The sequence below is a fragment of the Xiphias gladius genome, chromosome 5, assembly GCF_016859285.1.
Source record: "Xiphias gladius isolate SHS-SW01 ecotype Sanya breed wild chromosome 5, ASM1685928v1, whole genome shotgun sequence".
Taxonomy (NCBI): domain Eukaryota; kingdom Metazoa; phylum Chordata; class Actinopteri; order Istiophoriformes; family Xiphiidae; genus Xiphias; species Xiphias gladius.
In genome coordinates this window covers 390,869-409,171 of record NC_053404.1, presented here as the reverse complement: position 1 = coordinate 409,171, position 18,303 = coordinate 390,869, and the positions used below count along the sequence as shown (strand labels likewise).

The 18,303-nt window shown below is 44.0% G+C and overlaps 1 protein-coding gene across 1 annotated transcript in view; it reads right to left on the bottom strand.

Moving 5' to 3' along the window:
* Positions 1 to 18,303, bottom strand: part of LOC120790153 (matrix metalloproteinase-16-like) — a 77,629-nt gene that overhangs the window by 26,623 nt on the left and 32,703 nt on the right. The window contains exon 5 of the mRNA XM_040127503.1: positions 835 to 996. Within this exon, the coding sequence (XP_039983437.1) occupies positions 835 to 996 (162 nt within the window). The remainder of the gene's footprint in view (positions 1 to 834; positions 997 to 18,303) is intronic.

The following is an 18,303-nucleotide window of genomic DNA, read 5'->3' as shown; positions in this document are numbered from 1 at the left end:
AGGAATGTGTAGGTGCTCTGATGAGGAAGCTCTGGCCTCTGTGATCTTAAAGGGATCCGGTACTGTAACTGGGTCAGAAAAACTAGTCCTATTAAGGGAAACCCAGTTATGGTGGCTGGCTAGAGGTCAGGTCTCACCAGCATTTGAACTGGCAAAACCAGTTCATTGCGGTCAGTGGATTTGCTTGTTGGGGGGAATTAAATCTGAATCTTTTTCTCTAAATTCAGCTATGGCGAACTTTGACCCGCAAACCAGTCCGTCGACCACCAGCAACCCGACCTGGCAGTGTTGACTTTCGAGGGAGCGGAGAAGTAAAATGGGGAAAGCTGTCGTAGCTTATTAGCTGCGTTGCATCATGCATTCACTGCTCCACAGCAGAGACGTGGTCAGTGGGCAGTTATGGGACAGGAGTGAATGGTAAAAATACGTTTCTTGAACAAACTGTGTTGACTCACTGTCCTGTTAAGAAATAAGATCTTATTGTGTTGTTAGCAACCAAGCTAAGCAGCTTGTTAACTGTCAGTTAGCGTGTCCCTAGATAATACATACTCAGTAGTCTTGCTCGTTGGTGAGCAAAAAAATTAGATTTCACACACTTCAGATCATTTTGTGTCATCACTGAACTCCGTACAGTCAAACAATAACATACTCACATGTATAAAAGGCAGTAAACTTCACACTTGGAACTAGGATATATATGCCATTAAGATTACACACATGTGGGATCATCAGGTCCTTCCAGTGCATTCGTGATACAGATGACTCTGTAGGGGATCTTAACTAGACTGATATTTACGCTACTCTGTGCATTTGAATGAAGCCAGGAGGCCGTACCATAAATCTTCTGGATGCCCAGAAGGTCGTCCACGGGCAGTTTAAAGTTGTCAGTGTCCATGTACTGGTAGAAAGGAGCCATGATGGCCGTGGGATCGTTGGAGTGTTCGAGGCCCAGAGCATGGCCGAGCTCATGGACCGCTACCAGGAACAAATCGTTACCTAGAAACAGACAGAGAGTAAAGAAAGAAAAGGTCTGTCAGTGCTGTGCTCAACAGGAAACTTGTTTGCAGCAATTTATGTCTCTCACAAGCGTACAAAGATGAGTAAAAATCTTGGTCAGCCACAGGTTATTCTCTGTTGTCAGGTTGCGCCTGTTCTGGTTGGCAGTGCCAAAGTGGTTCCTTCAAAATCAAGCCAAGTTTTTTAAGTTTTGTTCTGGATGATTTAAATAAACAGCAGCCTTTCTAGGAAACGTTCATGTTCGCTTCATGGTTAGACACTAAAACAGTCCATGTACGACCCTCACAACAGTATGTATGTGAATGTGTGTGTATGAGCATAGATAAATCACTAAGCCATTTATGCACCTAATGAGTGGATCTCCTAGAAAGCCAAAGCCACTGCTTGAAATTATGGGCACCCCTGAATTTTAAATACAGAATTCAGAATATCTTCAGAAATAAATGCAAATGAACCAACTTTGTATAATCAGAATATTTAATCAAAAGTCCAAATTTACTGAACAACAACAACAAAAATGCTTTCACGTAGTGAAATAAAAAACACAGACACAAAATGTACGCTTGACACAATTATTGGTTTGATTTAATTTATGAATTTAATTTAGTTCCTCAAACAAAATAAAAAACACAATAAGACTCACCTGTGGTTAATTTTCAGTGTTCACATGACCTGAATTAACCAATGATGGTTTTACTGTATAACAAGGGGCTGATTGTTTCCAGTTTCCTTTTCACAATGGCCAAGACAAGAGAGCTGTCTGAGAGCATCAGAAATGCTATTATCAAAAAACAGAACAATTCCAAAGGCTGCAGGGCAGTCGCCAAAGATCATGAAATCCCTTTTTCAACAGCTCATAATGTCATCAAGAAGTTTCACAGTCTTGAAACTGTTGAGACGCTTCCAGGACGTGGCGCTAAGAAGAAACTCAATGAGAGAAGTCTCACCCTACCTACGGTGAAACATGGTGGAGGTTGTATCAGGCTGCGGGGCTGCTTTACTGCCTCTGGTACTGGAGCAACTGAATGTACTGAAGCAATGACGCTTCCAGAAGGAAACGTTTAGAGGCAGCCATTGTTGCCAAAGGTCCTGCAACCAAATATCAGTGAACGGTGGTAATAATTCTGTCGGGGTACATTTTGTGTTTGTATTATTTCACTATTATGCAAGTTTTGTTTTTTCTTTTCTTTTCGTCAGTTACTTTAGACATTTTATTAAATATTCTGATTATAAAAAAGTGGTTAATATGCATTTATTTCTGAAGATATTCTAAATTCTGTACTTAAAATATCAGGGGTGCCTATAATTTCAACCGGGACCTTATTACACACACACACACACGCACGCACGCACGCACGCACGCACACACACACACACACACACACACACACACACTCCCTCACAGAGCACAGAAAACCCTGCTCTCTGTATTGTTTTCGAGTCGTGGTGAGCCGATGACTACACTGGGTTGACCTTTTGACTCAGAAACTCTCTGCGGCCCACAGCCGAGCCCCAGCCCAACCCCAACTGTATTAGGCCCAGATATCTGGGATTTAAATCCACCCATTCAAGTCCCACAACTTACGTCATGGGCCAACCAAACAACAACAGAGTCCACTCTTCCTCAAACCCACTCTCTGATGTTTTGCCAAGATGTCGAATTGGACCCATAAAGAAGCTCATCGTCTGTGTTGAGAAACACACGGGTATGCAATTAGGGTTAGACTGCTATGTCTCGTCTTATTCATAATAGCACACTGGCTGCCTGTGGGAGGCTGTTAACCTGATTCCAATGAGACATCTAATGCCTCACAATGTCACTGCTGGGGAATTTTTTTCCCCCCGTTATAAATAAAAAGTTACGGCAAACGGTGATCCCTGTTTTTTAGGCATTACAAATGACCCCATTTGAAGACACTAAACACTGGCAAAAAGTGGTCTTTTTCAATAGGAGTTTGGAATTGTGCTGGTTCGAGGCTGAAAATAGGATCCAAAATTTTGTATTTCAAGGTTGTCCCACCGATGCTCTGCCCACTGCCATCTCTCTTCAGTCTTACTTTTCCTTTTGTTCTTATCCCAGTGTGAGACTTGACAGGAATGAAAAAGAGCATCACTTATTCATTGCGATTCCTACCAAAGTGAGGCACTTATCTGCTGCAAATCTGTCACATGAATAACGCATCAGCAGATAGAGACGGTGATTCAGATCCCTGCTTAGGAGGTACAGTACAATACGTAAGAATTTACCGACCAGTCTACCACTGAGAAATGGCTTAATTGGGACCTTGTGCAGGATATTTGACAGTATAAATGTCAATGAGTCTTTATGGGACTATGTTAAGTCCTCCACTGCACGGGTGTAAAAAGACAGAGAAACAGATTGAATTAATAACCAGGGTTTTGTGGAAAAAACTTCACGTTTCAGCCAAATTCTTCCAATGAAGATAGACGGCTTGTAAAAGTCGGGAGGAATACAGAAACTTGAGGCAAAATTTATGCGAGCTTGTAATATAACAAGTGTCTGGAGAAAGAGTTCATAGCAAATAAAGAGAGGCAGAGAAAAGGAGGGAGATAAGGAGAAGAGAGAAACAGCTCAGTGATTTAGGAACCACTTGTGGAGGAAACGGGGTCACGCTCCTCTGCAGACACTTCCTTCAGGCTCTTTCCTATGATGGCAGTGGAAGCAAAGCCTTAAACATCGACATATAATTTTCAGTTTAACTGAGCTTCAATAGCTGGTGCGGTTATTGTACGCAAATGTGACCACGGACTGTAACAACTGGCAGGGAAAGCTCATTAAATATGCAAATGTATGCAATATGTCAAATGTAAGTGGTCATGTGTGAAACATGCAAACTTACATAGGCCTAGGTTTATAAAAATGCAGGAAACTGTGTAAACTTACGCACAGATCAATATATGAATGAATGAAGTGAAGGAAAAAAGGCAAGGAACAATCATAAGAAGTGAGAATCACTAATGTAAAGCCCGATGGGGGTAATGTTGCCGTTACACAGCTACAAGACCTATGAAAAAGGGGGAAACGAGAAACCATCCCTCTACTTCCTGCTCTGCTTAACCTTTCACCTTGGAGATACTAGGTTTTAAGAGCCAATATGAGCTTCGTCGTCTGATTAAACATGTATCACCTACTGTTACTCCATTTAAAAAAAGTACAGTAACAAGCACAAGTACTGCATTTCTCTATGAAACTGATCTACTTGTGCTATGAAAATGTCTAATCTCAAAGTTCTTCATTTAAGGACCAATGCAGCACAAGCACACCAGAGCCGGACCGGTCCAGGTCCTCATACTACAGATGCTCCGGTCACATCAGCTGTATGAGTAAAAGGAAGGACTGTCTCTGTCTTTTCCATCCCTCAATCTTCAACCAGCCTTTGCGCTCCTCGGGGCCATTTGAGGTCAGTGTTGTCACTTTGTTTCAGTTGCTTATGTAAGTCGCGCTGTGGTAGATGGGGACGTCCTGTTGGCCCCGGGGCCACAAACGAAGCCGAGGCAGTGTGTGCTGCCTGGCTAATTATCAGCTGGAAGGTATACAGAGCCCACACAGGAGATGGCGAAGAGTACAACCACACGGGGAGGGCATGAGGCAGGCAGTGAAGGATGAAAGAGACAAAGAGGTAATGTGAGGGAATAGCGAAAAAGAGGAGGAAAGGAGCGAGCTGAAGGCGAGACAAAGAGTTTTCGGAGGGAGGGAAAGATTCGAAAGCATAGATAAATACAGCGATAAAAAAGGTACGGTAAACTGAGGAGACGGGGCGTTTGGAGCGATAGCTGCACGAGGAAAGGAGTACAGGATGATAAAGAGAAGGGGAAAAGCTGACGTGAGGAAAACTATAAGATGACAGACTATTTGTTATCACGTTCCAATCTACTTGCAATCACAAAAGACGGAGGTGACGAATTATGAATTATACAACTGCAACCTTTGACCTTGGCATTTGTAACATCAGCCTCATTTAGTGGCTATATCTCAGCCCCAAACACACAAAAATAACGTGGAAAACGGAGTGGGCGTGGGGGGGTGAACTGCATCCAAAAGCTCCGCAGGGCTCGTGTGATTACCCTGTGAGCATGTCACTCGCATCGGAGACTAAAAATAGATGTGTGCCAACTGTAAATGTGTTTAGGGGCACGTGTGCGAATGAAAAGTTTTACACAGTTCAGCCCAAGACGCCTCTATTTTTTTTTTTCCAACAACGAGGCTGAAGACACAACACAACAATGACAATGATCACTGCGCTAAAAAAACAATGTTGAAAAAAGAGCCATTCTATTATAGAGACGTTCATACTCTTTATAGTGTTTAAAGCAGTTTTAAGTATAAACATTTACATAATCATTAAATAAATACAGTTTGGAGTAGAAATCATTTAGTACCTTTTTAGTACCTTTTTGTATTTAAAATAAATATATTCATTCATTCATTAATCATTTTGCTTGTAAACGTCTCCTCGTGTCCCTTTATTAAGGAAAAAGACATGATTTGATAAAATTTCATCGAGCCCCTGAAGTTCTTTACGCTCTCCTAAATTTTTAAACTCGGGAGCGCACGTGCCCCCTGGGAAAAAAGGAAGCGTCACGCCCTGTGAGGGCAACAGATTTTTGGTTTGTGGAGGAAAAAGAAGAGACAGTGAGTCCCGTGTTTTTTCCCATTTGGTGATTCATCATTCTCATCTTTGCTGTTCGCTGGTTTGGGCAGTAATTTAGTTAAAAATAACTCATCTCAAGCATCTATATAAAGCACAGAATCTACATCTGAAGAAACAAAGCATGCCATTCCAGTACATTATTTAAAAGTTTTCTTCCATGTTAAGTGGGCAGTGATCAGAGTGGCAGCCCGCGGCAGCGGCAGTCTTGCTGGCACTCTCCTGCGGATAGGTCAAGGTTGCGGCTAATGAGATGGTGTAGCCGAGAAGGAAAAAAAAAAGAGAAATAAAAAAGGGAAGAAGGGGTTGAAAGGGTAGAGGAGGAGAGTCACTGGAGATTTATGATGAGACGTAGCTCTCTCTGTCTTTCCCCACAGGGGCTGCAGTAAAGTAAACAGGGGTTGGGATTAGAAACCAGAAACCTCTACCTTCGCTTTCTCCATAATTTACCGGCTCTCCGCGCATGCCACTGCTGCTGCAGCTTGTCTGCGGGCTGGGGGCACACGTGACGTGGGAATACTGGGTTTCAGACATAAACACACACACAGACACACACACACACACACACACATAAACACACACTGGCCCAAAAAATCAGATACAGGGCCCTGGACATGGCTGGTGAATTGCAGTAATAGCTCAGGTTGTCAGCGCCGGCCTCCAGGGGCCCGTAACCCTGTCTGCTTCCTTAGTGTTTAACTAAGCACCCGTGGTTCACTCGATACAGGACATCAGCTACAAGCCGGGGTGACCAGCAGGCTGTCCACTTGTTGGCCTCACTATCCTTCAAACCCATTGCAGGTTTTCCCTCAGCTCTCAGATGTTCATAATCACTCTTGTGATGCGCTACCACGGGGTCTTTTCTCTCCAGCCAGAGAGGCTTTTCAAAGCACAACATGCCCCGTGACATTAGCACCACATCAACATCCCGAACCACCCAAGCTTTCGCAACTCTCGCTCCTCCTATTGTACTGACGAGGACGCCCGGCGTAGATGAACTATTTCTAACTCCCACACCGTCTCCTCAGAAAGCACAGCCGCTGCTCTCACTGCTGTTATCTCATTGCTGTTGTTTTGCGTGCGAGCGTAAGTGAGCATAAGCACTCTCTTTGTCCCAGTGGACCTCAAATGTTTCCCATTGTTCAGCTCCCACAACTCCCCGAGTGGCTGACACTGCAATTTCAGGAAAGGGCCTGGAGAGGTGTACGCTGCACAGTAAATGCACGGTGTTAATTTTGATCTCAGCGATGTGTTTGGTGGTTTGGTAGAGCTATGGGAACATGTAGGGCAGTGGCTCCCAACATTTTGTCTGAATGTACCCAGACAGCCCTGTCAGATGAACTAAAGCAACCTTTCACTGATGCATAGACCGGATAGTAAACTGGCTGATATTTAAATAATTATATTTGATTACTATTAATTACTATTACTTACTTTACACACCTTTGCTCGCTTGTTTACTTTTTCATGCCCTTTCAGTTGCAACACGTAGGGTTGTGTTCAGGTGTAACAGCTAACTCAATATGCGGATAGATTTTCTGAAATCACAATTTCTGCTTTGTCTTCCCACATCAGTGGAGCTAATCCACGGCCCTTCCCCTGGCTGGAAAGCAGCGATGTGAGGTGTAACATCGCACCAGCCTCCGTTCTACACACATGAAGTTCAGGATTCTGTGCGCTACAGAGAGGACCAGATCGTATTTTACAGTCACGTCCATAAAAATCTTTCATTTGTGTCAAAGTACTGTACATGCAGAAACTCAGTAACATCGAAAAGGAGGCGTGGGCCACCTGATCAGAAATGATCTAAAACAATTTAAACGTGAAAAGTGACTGAACAGCTATAAAGGTATTGGTTTCCAATGAGCTACAATGCAAAGTAAACTAGTGCCACTGCGGTCAGGTATTTTATGTGCCTGACACTGTCTAAGAGCTCAACAGTGTCTGAGAGCTCAACAGTGCAGCGCTGGAAAAGGAAAACGAAGGAAATCAGCTGCGATCCACTAGCCGAGGAGAAGTTCATAATGCTGACACTGGATGTCGTTTCTCTGAGCCAGTACGTCGGTGGAAATCAGACCAACCTTGACCCTGAAGGAAGCTGGAGCTCCAGTATGTAAAGTGAGAAGGAGAGACAGGCAGCACACACAGGGAAACAGAGTGTGAGTCAATGAGAGCTCTGGCCGCCCAGGACTGCTGTGCTGCACTGGATCCCAGCCCAGTGGTTCAGTGCCTGGCTCAGAGGGCCCCGGGCACACAGAGCTCTGCTGGCTGTCAAACCAGAGCTGCGTGCCGGGCTCGACAGAGTGACCATTGTGAAGAAAGTAACCAAAGTACAATGGCTGCATTCTGCTCGCTTCCCTTTCACACTCCGTCTGCTTCCAAACACTCCCTCACACAGCGAGCCATTTGGTACGTTTCACCAAATCAAAAAACCGTGATTAGATGTGGCCCCCACCACCGATATTCAGCAGTCTGTGTTACACAGACGACCACCACACATTTACCCAGGTGAGGCTCTAACTTTTCATGAAGCGTCAGTGGCCAATTAGGATAATGAGTCAAAAAAAGTATGTCAGTAGCACAACAATACAGTCATACAGTCGTGGCCGGATTTACCTCCTGGGGGGCCCCGGAGCAAAACTTGTCATTGTGCCCCTTGTGACCCCCCACTATACACGGCATCCACGAACCGAGCAGTACTCTAGAGCTGAGCTGCTCATAGCCGTGCAAGTGAGGCTTTGGAATATACCATGATGACCAGCGGACACTTTGACTGAGCCACTGCTGGTGTGGTTACGCACGGTGTTAATCAAAGCCCAAACCCTGCAGCGGTGGAGTCAGCACCATGCACTACCCCCACCGAGGTTACTTATCTTCTGCAGTCTGCTGTTCCAATTGCTCTCCTCCCTCCACTATACTTCCATCCCTTCTCTCTCTGCCCTCGCTCCCGGCTGCTGCCACCGGTTGAGCAACACTCGTGCTGTTGAATCTATTACATTTAATTCTCACAAGCTTGTCTGAGAACAAGACCGCAGCAACGTACAGTCTGTACACTGGAGTAATTATTAATTTACAGAGACTGCTACAGACCGAAATTCTGAGGGTGGAACGTTGGCAGGGATCCCGATATTAGCCATTTCTGTGGACTCCAGCTAAATAAACAGGCAGAAAGGAGGGAAAGATGCTGCCAAGGAAGGGACATCCTTTATTCTTGTCATGTTTATCTCTGTGCCGCACCTGTGAGAGAGACGGGGATGTGTGTACATTTTCATTGTGATCATTAATCATTAATAATGCATTTGCGAGCGTTGGTGCGCGCACGTGCTTGTTCACAGGTTCACACACTGACAGGCGGTACACACTTCTGCAGCTGTGTCCGTGGACACAGCAAACAGCGATGTTCCGTCAGCTTGTACCAGTAAACTAGACGGAATGGTTGCTGAATTTTCTATGAAGCTGCAAAACCCCAAAAACGAGAAAAATACCGAACAGAGCTGATAAACTTGTTCAGCCATGCTTCTCTTTTAGCATGGTCTGGGTAAACACACCTCGAAGAGCCCCACTTTGGACCCTACCTACGTCATTAAGAAGTTCAGCAAAGAAGAAAAGCCGCACCAATCCCCCAAATATCCTCAACTTCTACACACACTGGGCCTGGTCCTTCACGGTCTTTGGTCACGTTTTCTCATTTCTAGCCTCTTGTGGAGGAAAACAAAATATTCACTGCCTTTCAACACGTGACGCTTCACCCGTGCATGCTTACCGCAACACTGAAACAATTCAGCTTCAGCTTCCATTTTAACCCCGATTTCCACTTCTTTCAGTATTTCAACCATCTCAAATGCTTTGACCACTGAATTTCAGCAACGAGCACACACAATCTGTCTTTGGTAAATTTAGTCTTTTCTAGTGCTTTATGTCTTTTTCTGTGTTTAAACAGTTGCCAAAACCCATCTTGCTTATTATGGCTGGACCAACAGAAGCTTTATGAGGTGAGACTTTCTTCCAGGATGCAGGATTCTTCCAGCACTACAAACCAGATATTTACAGACAATGATGTGTTTAGGAGTTTCTAGCCTGAGGTCTTGATGTAAGCGGGTTACAAGCGACTGTCTGGGTTTGTAGAAAACACAGTTTCCTTTCATGATCCAAATAGTAGCAAAGGGCGAGTCTTCACTGAAGTACCAGCTGCTTCCTGTGCCAAAGCATCCTAAAAGATTCAAACATGTCCCCTTAGAAATGCAGAACTCTGACATGGCTACTTCCAGCTTTGAATACAAAGTGTGCAGATATTCCTTGAAGAGTGTTAAAATGCGTGTGCTCTCGGAACGAGATGTACCCTGGGCAAGGTTGTTTACACTTTTTGTTTGCTAAGGATTATGGGTACGGGGTTATGAGAGCATCTGACTGACTGGTGGGAGGGCAAGCCTCCCCCGGTGCATGATTTGTGTGCGTGTGTGTGTTCACGTGTGGGGGCGGAAGAGAGTACTGCCGCCCACGTGGAAGTTGATGCTGCTGTCAGTAGGCGGCCGTCTATTTCTAGTGGCAGCCTGGTGGGCAGGAACACATGATGATATCTCTGCTTTCTTCTCACCGTTTCATTTTCTTTATGGAAGTGTGAAAACCATGATTTAACTGCCTTATCTGTCTCCAAAGTTGGAAATTTAACTAACACTGTTGTGTAACCGTAAAAGATATTTTCACATATAATAAGCAAGGTAGTAAAAGCGCTGTATCTAGCAAATTTAAACTCCAGTATATAGCTAATCAAAACACGTAGTAGTCTTCATCTAACACGTGCTATTTTCAAAGCTAATATTAACAGACATTTAAGACCACGTTTCCCATAAACTCTGTGGCCTCCTGCCATAAAAACAATGCAGATTCCTGCACCTCAGCCCTCCCTGTTACTGGCTTCAGTGAAGAGCTTACGCACTGGAAGACTTTAACTTTAACTCTAGTAACCAGCTGCCAGTGCTGCAAAGTCTGACACCTTCAGCTCCGGACTTGTACCATGAAGCAGTTTGTTTATTTATGTGCTGTTAAGCAAATCCAGCAAATATTCCAGCGCAGGTACAGGGTGCTAGTCGTTCCACTAACGGTCTCTAATAATACTAATGGTTTCAAGGGCGCAGCTATAGTTTCAGAAGGGGGGGTGGACACAGTGAAGCTGGGGTTATTTAACCAAAAATAAATAATTGAAAAAAACATATATGTCAATGCTATTACCTGCAGTTACATCCATACATATCAATTAAACATTGTTTATTGTGCCTTCCTTTTTTCATTTATAAACAGTTTGCGGTACTATTTTCATCCCTGAATTGTGTCTGCAGCTCCTCCTGTAGCAACCTCCACAAATCACTGGTTATGACAGGCTGCATGTTGCCTGAGAAGCATTGCCCCGGGCAAAAAGAAACTACACAGCACAATCGCTGCTGCTCATTAAACATACTGAGCTGTATGTATTATACCATATCTCACAGACATACATTGAATAGTATAATACATATTTATGTATTATGTGATATGTCATTGCATCAAGTATATTCGTCATGTTCTGAGTCTGGATCATGTAGTATCATACATGATGTATAATGTTGCACTATATCATATCATAGCGTTACATCATGTAAAGTCAACTGTCATGCTGCATCCCTGAGATAAACTGGCTGCAAGGTTGTGGGTTCTTCCAGCACCCTTGAAGAGTGTGTGTGTGTGTGTGTGTGTGTGTGTGTGTGTGTGTGTGTGTGTGTGTGTGTGTGTGTGTGTGTGTGTGTGTGTGTGTGTGTGTGTGTGTGGCTGCAGGTTTTCTCTGCTGTTTTACCGCTTGTGTCCTCCCACAAATTCTTCTACTCACAGTAACTCAACCATCGATACTGTTCCTACTGCCTGCCCCAAGGTAGCCGCTCTGGACGTCCTCAGGACTCACACATACTCATGCTTCTAGTAAAAGATAAAGATCTGCTCCTGTGGTAAGAAAAAAGCATCTGATTCTCCCCATTTATTTTCTCTGAGAGATAGAGGAAGGCAGCGGCAACGCAGAGGAGATATAGGGACAAAGACAGAGACAGAAGGACAAAGGAAAGATGTTAACAGAGGAAGGTTTTCTGAGAAGCCGAACAACCTTGAAAGAACAGGGATTTTTTTTAAAAACTTGTCTGGACTAACCCTTAATTGAGCAGGAGCTTGGAGACAAAAACCCATTAGATTAGAGATCAGTTTTTATCTTTGTCACTGTTCCAGTCAATGGGTTGTGACATTACACAAACAATTACAAATACCGAATCTAAATCAAGACACAGAAGGCAAATCCTCCTTTATGCAGATGACACACATCTGTTTCACTAAATAAGGGCTTCAAAAAGGCCTGGACTTTCACTGTTATCAGACCTGCACCCTGCAACTTAATGACACAAACTCACTTTCTAAAAAATATCCAGGGTAAACTGAAATGAAGTATAATTTCATATAGCTGGGAATCCGATAGAAAAGCACTCAGCAAGCATCAAGTTTACAGAAAACTTCAGCAGAAACTCAATTGAGGATTAAATTTAAATCTAAATTCACCACAGAGTAATGAATAGGTTTTACATTCAGACCATTTCTTCAGAAACAACAAATGCTTTCCTAAGAAAATCAGAGCCTCATCTGGTCCCAGGACAGAACGTTGTAAAAACAAGCCACTTAAAATGCACCACAGAGCGCACGACCGTAACGTTGCGTACAGAGCTCTGCAGACATGCTCTTAACGTCCAAAGTAAAGCTCACACTCTCTTATGTTTAAAGGGTAGGAGCTCACTATTCCTTAGTCCTTAACATTCACAAAGATCTGGAGCAACATGAAAAGTAGCGACTCTACTCAATAACAGTACCAAGCCCCTAGTGTCCCCTATCTACATCACGAACCTGGGTCAGCCACAGGACACAGGGGAGACTGTCACTTAGAAAATTAGACCAAATTACAACCGAAGAAAAACAAAAATACATCATTTGCTGGAACGGAACGATAAATTCAAATACGAACTGGAATAACATGCAGCGGCAGACTAGCTGACCGAAATACCTGATAAGAAGCCTAAAAAAGACCGTGACAATGTACAGACCGAGTGACCACAGTCTGACGGATGGACCTCACTCTCTAGACGAACTGAACTTCCTAAACTTTGTCCAAACAACATACAGAGACATTCTTTCCAACATTCGGAAAAATATACACTGTAATTTCCATGTCTGGACAACAAGGATTAATTACTCTTCAATCTGGGCTAGTGTTGGACAGCTAGCAGGAAATATCATCAAGTCAATCAAGCAAACAAAGTGGGCTTCTTCTTTTACCTTTTTACTTAAACTTTCACCTGCGTATGTTTTTAATCCCCATTTTTGCAACTTTCTTTTGTACTCGTTCTCATTTCAACATCTTAAGCAGTGCTTTGGAAACACATGAAGCATCATACCAACTAAATCCACTGAACTTAACCGAGAGAGTGAGTGTGAGAGTGACCAGGGAGGAACAACAGAGAAGAGAAGAGAAGCAGGGTGGAATAGACAGAGTCCACCACTTCCTCCTCATCACCCAGTAGGAGTAGTAACCTAAAAATAAACCTGCAAGGACACCATATGCTCTTCCACTCCTCAGCCTCTCTGCCTCTTCCCTCTCTTGTGCTCTACTTGCTCTAACATCTCCAATTTTCTCTTCTCTCTTTTCTATTCTTATATTTTCTCTTTCGTTACAATACCCTGACTCGAAAGAGGCGGCTCCGGGCAACAATGTCTGCACTGTCCACTGCTAAGAAGCTGAAGATTGATTTCCATTCACTGTCTGCTGGTAAAAACGGCCAAAACGACAGCGGCTTTGAATGTACAGTCAAGTTACAGGATCGGACGTCGATGATAAACCGCTCTGCCAATCGACGCCCGGGAGCCGAGCTTTCTCCAATGACCATCAATCAATCAGCTGATCAATGTGGAGCCCATCCTGACATCCCCTTCCTCAACCAATCATCACTCTGTTATTGAGTGCCCCATCCACCCAGCCCCCATTATCTAATCCCGATCCCTGGAAACATAAATTCTTGGTGTATTTTTCCTCCCGGTGACAGTGTGTTTTTCTAACCTCTTTGGTTCATTCTGGGGGCAAAGGTGAGGAAAATAATAAAGCCCTGGAATCTCTCATTTCCTGTGTGTAGGTCTAGCATGCATGCAGTGTTATGTTTGTTTTATCACTGATACTACTGGAGGCTGGAGGTCCTTGAAGGCATACCAGGCCTTATAAGTCACCCTTGGGTGAGCCGGGGTGTGCGTGTACAGTCATGGTATGCAGTGGTGGTGGTAATGTTTTTTTTTAGTTTTTTTTTTTTTTTTTTTAGAAAATCCAATCAGCCTCAGTCTGCATTACAGTTAAAATGGAATCTGTCTTATCTATTCCTGCGTGCATTGCTTTGATTTTTCACAAAGAAAAACACCACGGCCTCAGCCCACAAAGATGACCTTGTGATAAAGCGCCGATGACTGTCTGCTTGTTCGCCTTTTTTGTTGCACAGAAATGGAATACTGTGGAGAAAAAAAACAAAAAAAAAAAAACACCTCCCACTAATGTGCTCCCTTTCAAAATTGGTCGTGGCACGTTGAGGTCTGATGAAAAGACAATCCAATCATCTCTGTCTCCAGTTCCAGCTTTTTCTTCCCTATCCTGTGTTCACACTGAATCCCTCCACATCCTCTCTTCACTTTCCTCCAGCGCTCTGCCTCTGCATCCAGATTTTACCTTTGGGTGAAACATTTTCCATGATGTTTCTTACTCTCCCTGTTTCATTGTCACATCCATGCATCCATCTATCTATCCATCCCTCAAAGCTATTCATCCATCCGTCTCTAAATCCAAGCAGTCGAGGAATGTAGGGCGGCTGTAGGAGCTGCAGGACCACTTCTATCTGTTTTGCCTCCAGGGATGTTGCATTCTCAATGGGGGTAGTGGCTGATTACCCACCCCCTAACACTCCTTCCCTGTCATCTCTCACTGTGCATCACCCTGGCTAAAATAACGCTAGCACCTGTCATTGTATAATCCCTAACACAATAATGTGTGAATGCTCATAATAAGCTTGGATAAAATGAGATGGAACAAGAGATCCAAGGACAGATCATGACAGTCGGTGTGTTTCTTTTTAATATTCCTCTTTGTCTCTCTTTGGTCAAAGGCGGTGGGAGAGAAGGAAACTGCTGAGAGAGAGAGACGGCGGCCTGTTTGTTTGAAGGTGCCAGCAGCTTTGGGACATAGCAGTGTTGTTATCTAGCTCCAGGATGGATACACAAAACAAACAAATCAACCCGGCGTTTCGCTCAATTTTGTTAAATCAACAAGGATGTTGACCTTTTTGTACACACTATCTACTGTATGTACACGTCACGTACGACTTCACACCTGCCAGCTGTCAGACTATAAATATCCAGTTTACTTTTTCTGTCAATTGGAAATGAGCTCCAACACCAAAATGATATGAACAGAGTTTGATTATGATGAAATAAAACTTGCTAACAACTTCCTTTAGCCAAAAAACTTGAATCTACTGTTGGAAATGTCTCATTTAAATGTTGCTAAAACAAATCCTCTCCCTCACACACGACATAGACAGACACGAGTAAATCCGTCAGTCTTCATAAAAGAAGGATTTCTCTAAACCTCTGTGTCAAACGCTCTTCACTGGCTGGTGCTCTGAACTCCTTCCAGGCATGATATGTTGAGCATAAAAGGTTCTGGCGCTGGGCTTTGGCATGTGTGGTGTGATCATGGAGTCCACTGTCAACCACCGCACTCATTACCACAAGCACAGCACGGAGGAGGGTGTGAAGTGTGAAACCGATAACACTGGCCTGACTGAGGATGAATGTGAGATTCTCTGGAGCTCTACTGGAGATATCCCCTCTTTCGGAGGAACGTTGATGGTGGTGGAGAGCGCCGTCTAACGCGTCGGTCCAAAATCGCCCATAGGTTCGGCCATAGCAAATGACTGACCTCATCGAAGCGTTCAATGACCCCTCGTGTCCTCGTGTTTAAAAGCACCAGTGATCAATACCTTTCTCTGCTCATTTATACAGGCTCTTCTTTTAATTTCTCACCCGACTGTAGGTGACTTGCGTGCCCTGTCCGTCAGACAGATCTTCTCCAAACGTCTCTGCCTCCGTCTGTATTTGTTAAAGATGTATCTCAAAGCCAGATGATGAAGTGATTTGATGCTGCACAGCTAAGATAACAAGTGGATGGTCGGCCACAGCCATTGTGTTTTTTTTTAATCAATCTGCAGATTATCTTCTCAATCGATTACTTTGTCCATTGTAAATATTATTTCCCAGAGCCCAAGGTGATGTATTCAAATCTTTAATTTTGTGCAAAAACTCAAAGATATTCAATTTGAAAAGATATAAACCCCCCAAAAAAGCAGCAAATCCTCAAATTTGAGAAGCTGGAACCAGTGAATTTTTTGCTTTTTTGTCACATTACTGGTTCGATGAAGGTGAGGAGGCAGTAAGTCAAAAGTGATCAGATGTACTCGTTTACATCATTATTTTGCCAAAAATTCCTCAGATGAGATGCCTCTTTCTTGATGTTAGTGTGGTTATCCCTTTTCCAAGTGTGCTTGACTTTGCAGACATAACACCAATTTCTCTTGTACATGATAAGAACATCAAGACACACACATATCGAAAGTGGCCGCTGTACACCGAATATCCGAGTCTCTCTTAAAATACCATTAGCTAATCCTAATAAGAACCTCATTCTGCTGCGTGCGCTAAAACAGCTCTGGAGTAATCCTGTCCTCAAACATCTGAGACGGGGCTTGTTTTACTATATCCGTGGGGTCCAAAAAACAGGAGCCCGCTATACTTGCAGGGTCCGACAGCTTCGTGGGGACCAAAATGCTGGACCCCACAAGTTTAAATGGCTGTTTGAGGAGTTAAGACCTGGTTTTAGGGCTCAGGTTAGGGTCAGGGTCGGGTTAGGCACTGTATCAGTGACCAGTCCCCACGGATATAATAAAACAAGGATGTGCGTGTGTGTGTGTGTGTGTGTGAGAGAGAGAGAGACACAGAGACAGTACTTCAACACGTGTATGCAAGTGTTTATCTCCATGCAGTCAGGGATTAATCCTCCAGTGTGCTTCGGTGACGTCACCATCCAAAACAACAACATCATCTATGGCACGATGCTGCGAACGGTCGCCGCGACGACTGATCCTTCTCGACAACAGTTTAGGGGGATTAGGCGTGACCGGCACGGGCATCTTACCGGACAGGAGCTCATCTCTGTTGTGTGTTTGTGTGTGTGTGAAGGTGTAACTTTTAAAACACAATAAAAGGAGGGAGAGGAGACTAAAAGAGAGAAGGATGAGAAAATGAGAAGAAAAGCCAGACATAACCTGCTGTTCTGAGCTAAAATTACATCATTCGCAGCTGTTCTAGGACACATGGAGAGAGAGAGAGACGAGATGAATGATAGACGGATTACAAACCCTTAAAACAGGCTGCACTGGAAATACATTAAAATTATCTACCTCTGTTGGCAGATATTTTGAGACAATATCTAGATTAAAACAAACATCCACCTACATGTTCCTATGAAAATATTGGATTTTGGAGATGTGAGCTTATGATCTGACAGAAAAAAAATTACATCTCTGCACATGTGGAATATGGGACATTTAAAAATCAGCCAAGCACCTTGAGGAATACAGTGTATAGAGGTCTTGGACTCGTAAGGCAACTGGCTCTTTAACTCCATCAGCTCCATACAGACATTTGAGTAGCGCGAAGGCAGCGTTCTGGACAGATAAGCCTCTCATTTTAACGGGACCACTGTGTCAACACAGTGGGAGCGACAACGCAAAAAGCTCCGTAAAAACTGTCGTCTGGGTCAACTTCTGCCACCACCCCATCATGTGGCACGGTGCTGTTCAGTTGAAGGAAACTAGGATATGATGTTTTACATGTGGAGCACATGACCAGGATTCTCCAAGAACCTGATCGTGACTCAGGCACATGTAAACACACTCGGTCCTGCTGATGTCTTTTCAACAAATATGAGAGTTACACTGCATCGGCTCAGCTGCAGAGCAGCCGCCACACTAAACTCCTGTATCAGACCCACGAGTGACCGTCTTTGTTCATCCTCTGTGATGTGAAAACGTCAGATTTCCACGCAGTCAAAGAAAGTGAAAATGTGCATACCGCTCATAATTCAGTTGTAAAATCCTCTGCCCTGACTGGCTGCTGACAGCTCCATCGGCCGAGGACTCAGCCACACTGGACGGCGGTGGTGGAGTTTGCACCGGCGTCGGATTCAAAGCAACTTAGCCGACCTCACTGACAGTCAGCACCGGAGCTGAGCGCTTCGGAGCGGCCGACAAAAACGAGTCACACCGCCTTCCATTTCCACCACCTGTGTCTACTTCCATCAGTTAGTTCTGTGGTTTTTTTGTGGGTCCGTCATTTTGAGACTCAGTTCGTGAAGTTCACAGCCCGCTACACGGTTGCTCCTGAATTGCTCTGCATCCCATGACACAAATTTTAAAAAAAGTGCAATGATTTGACTGATTTGACAAAATGCAAGTCGACTCAG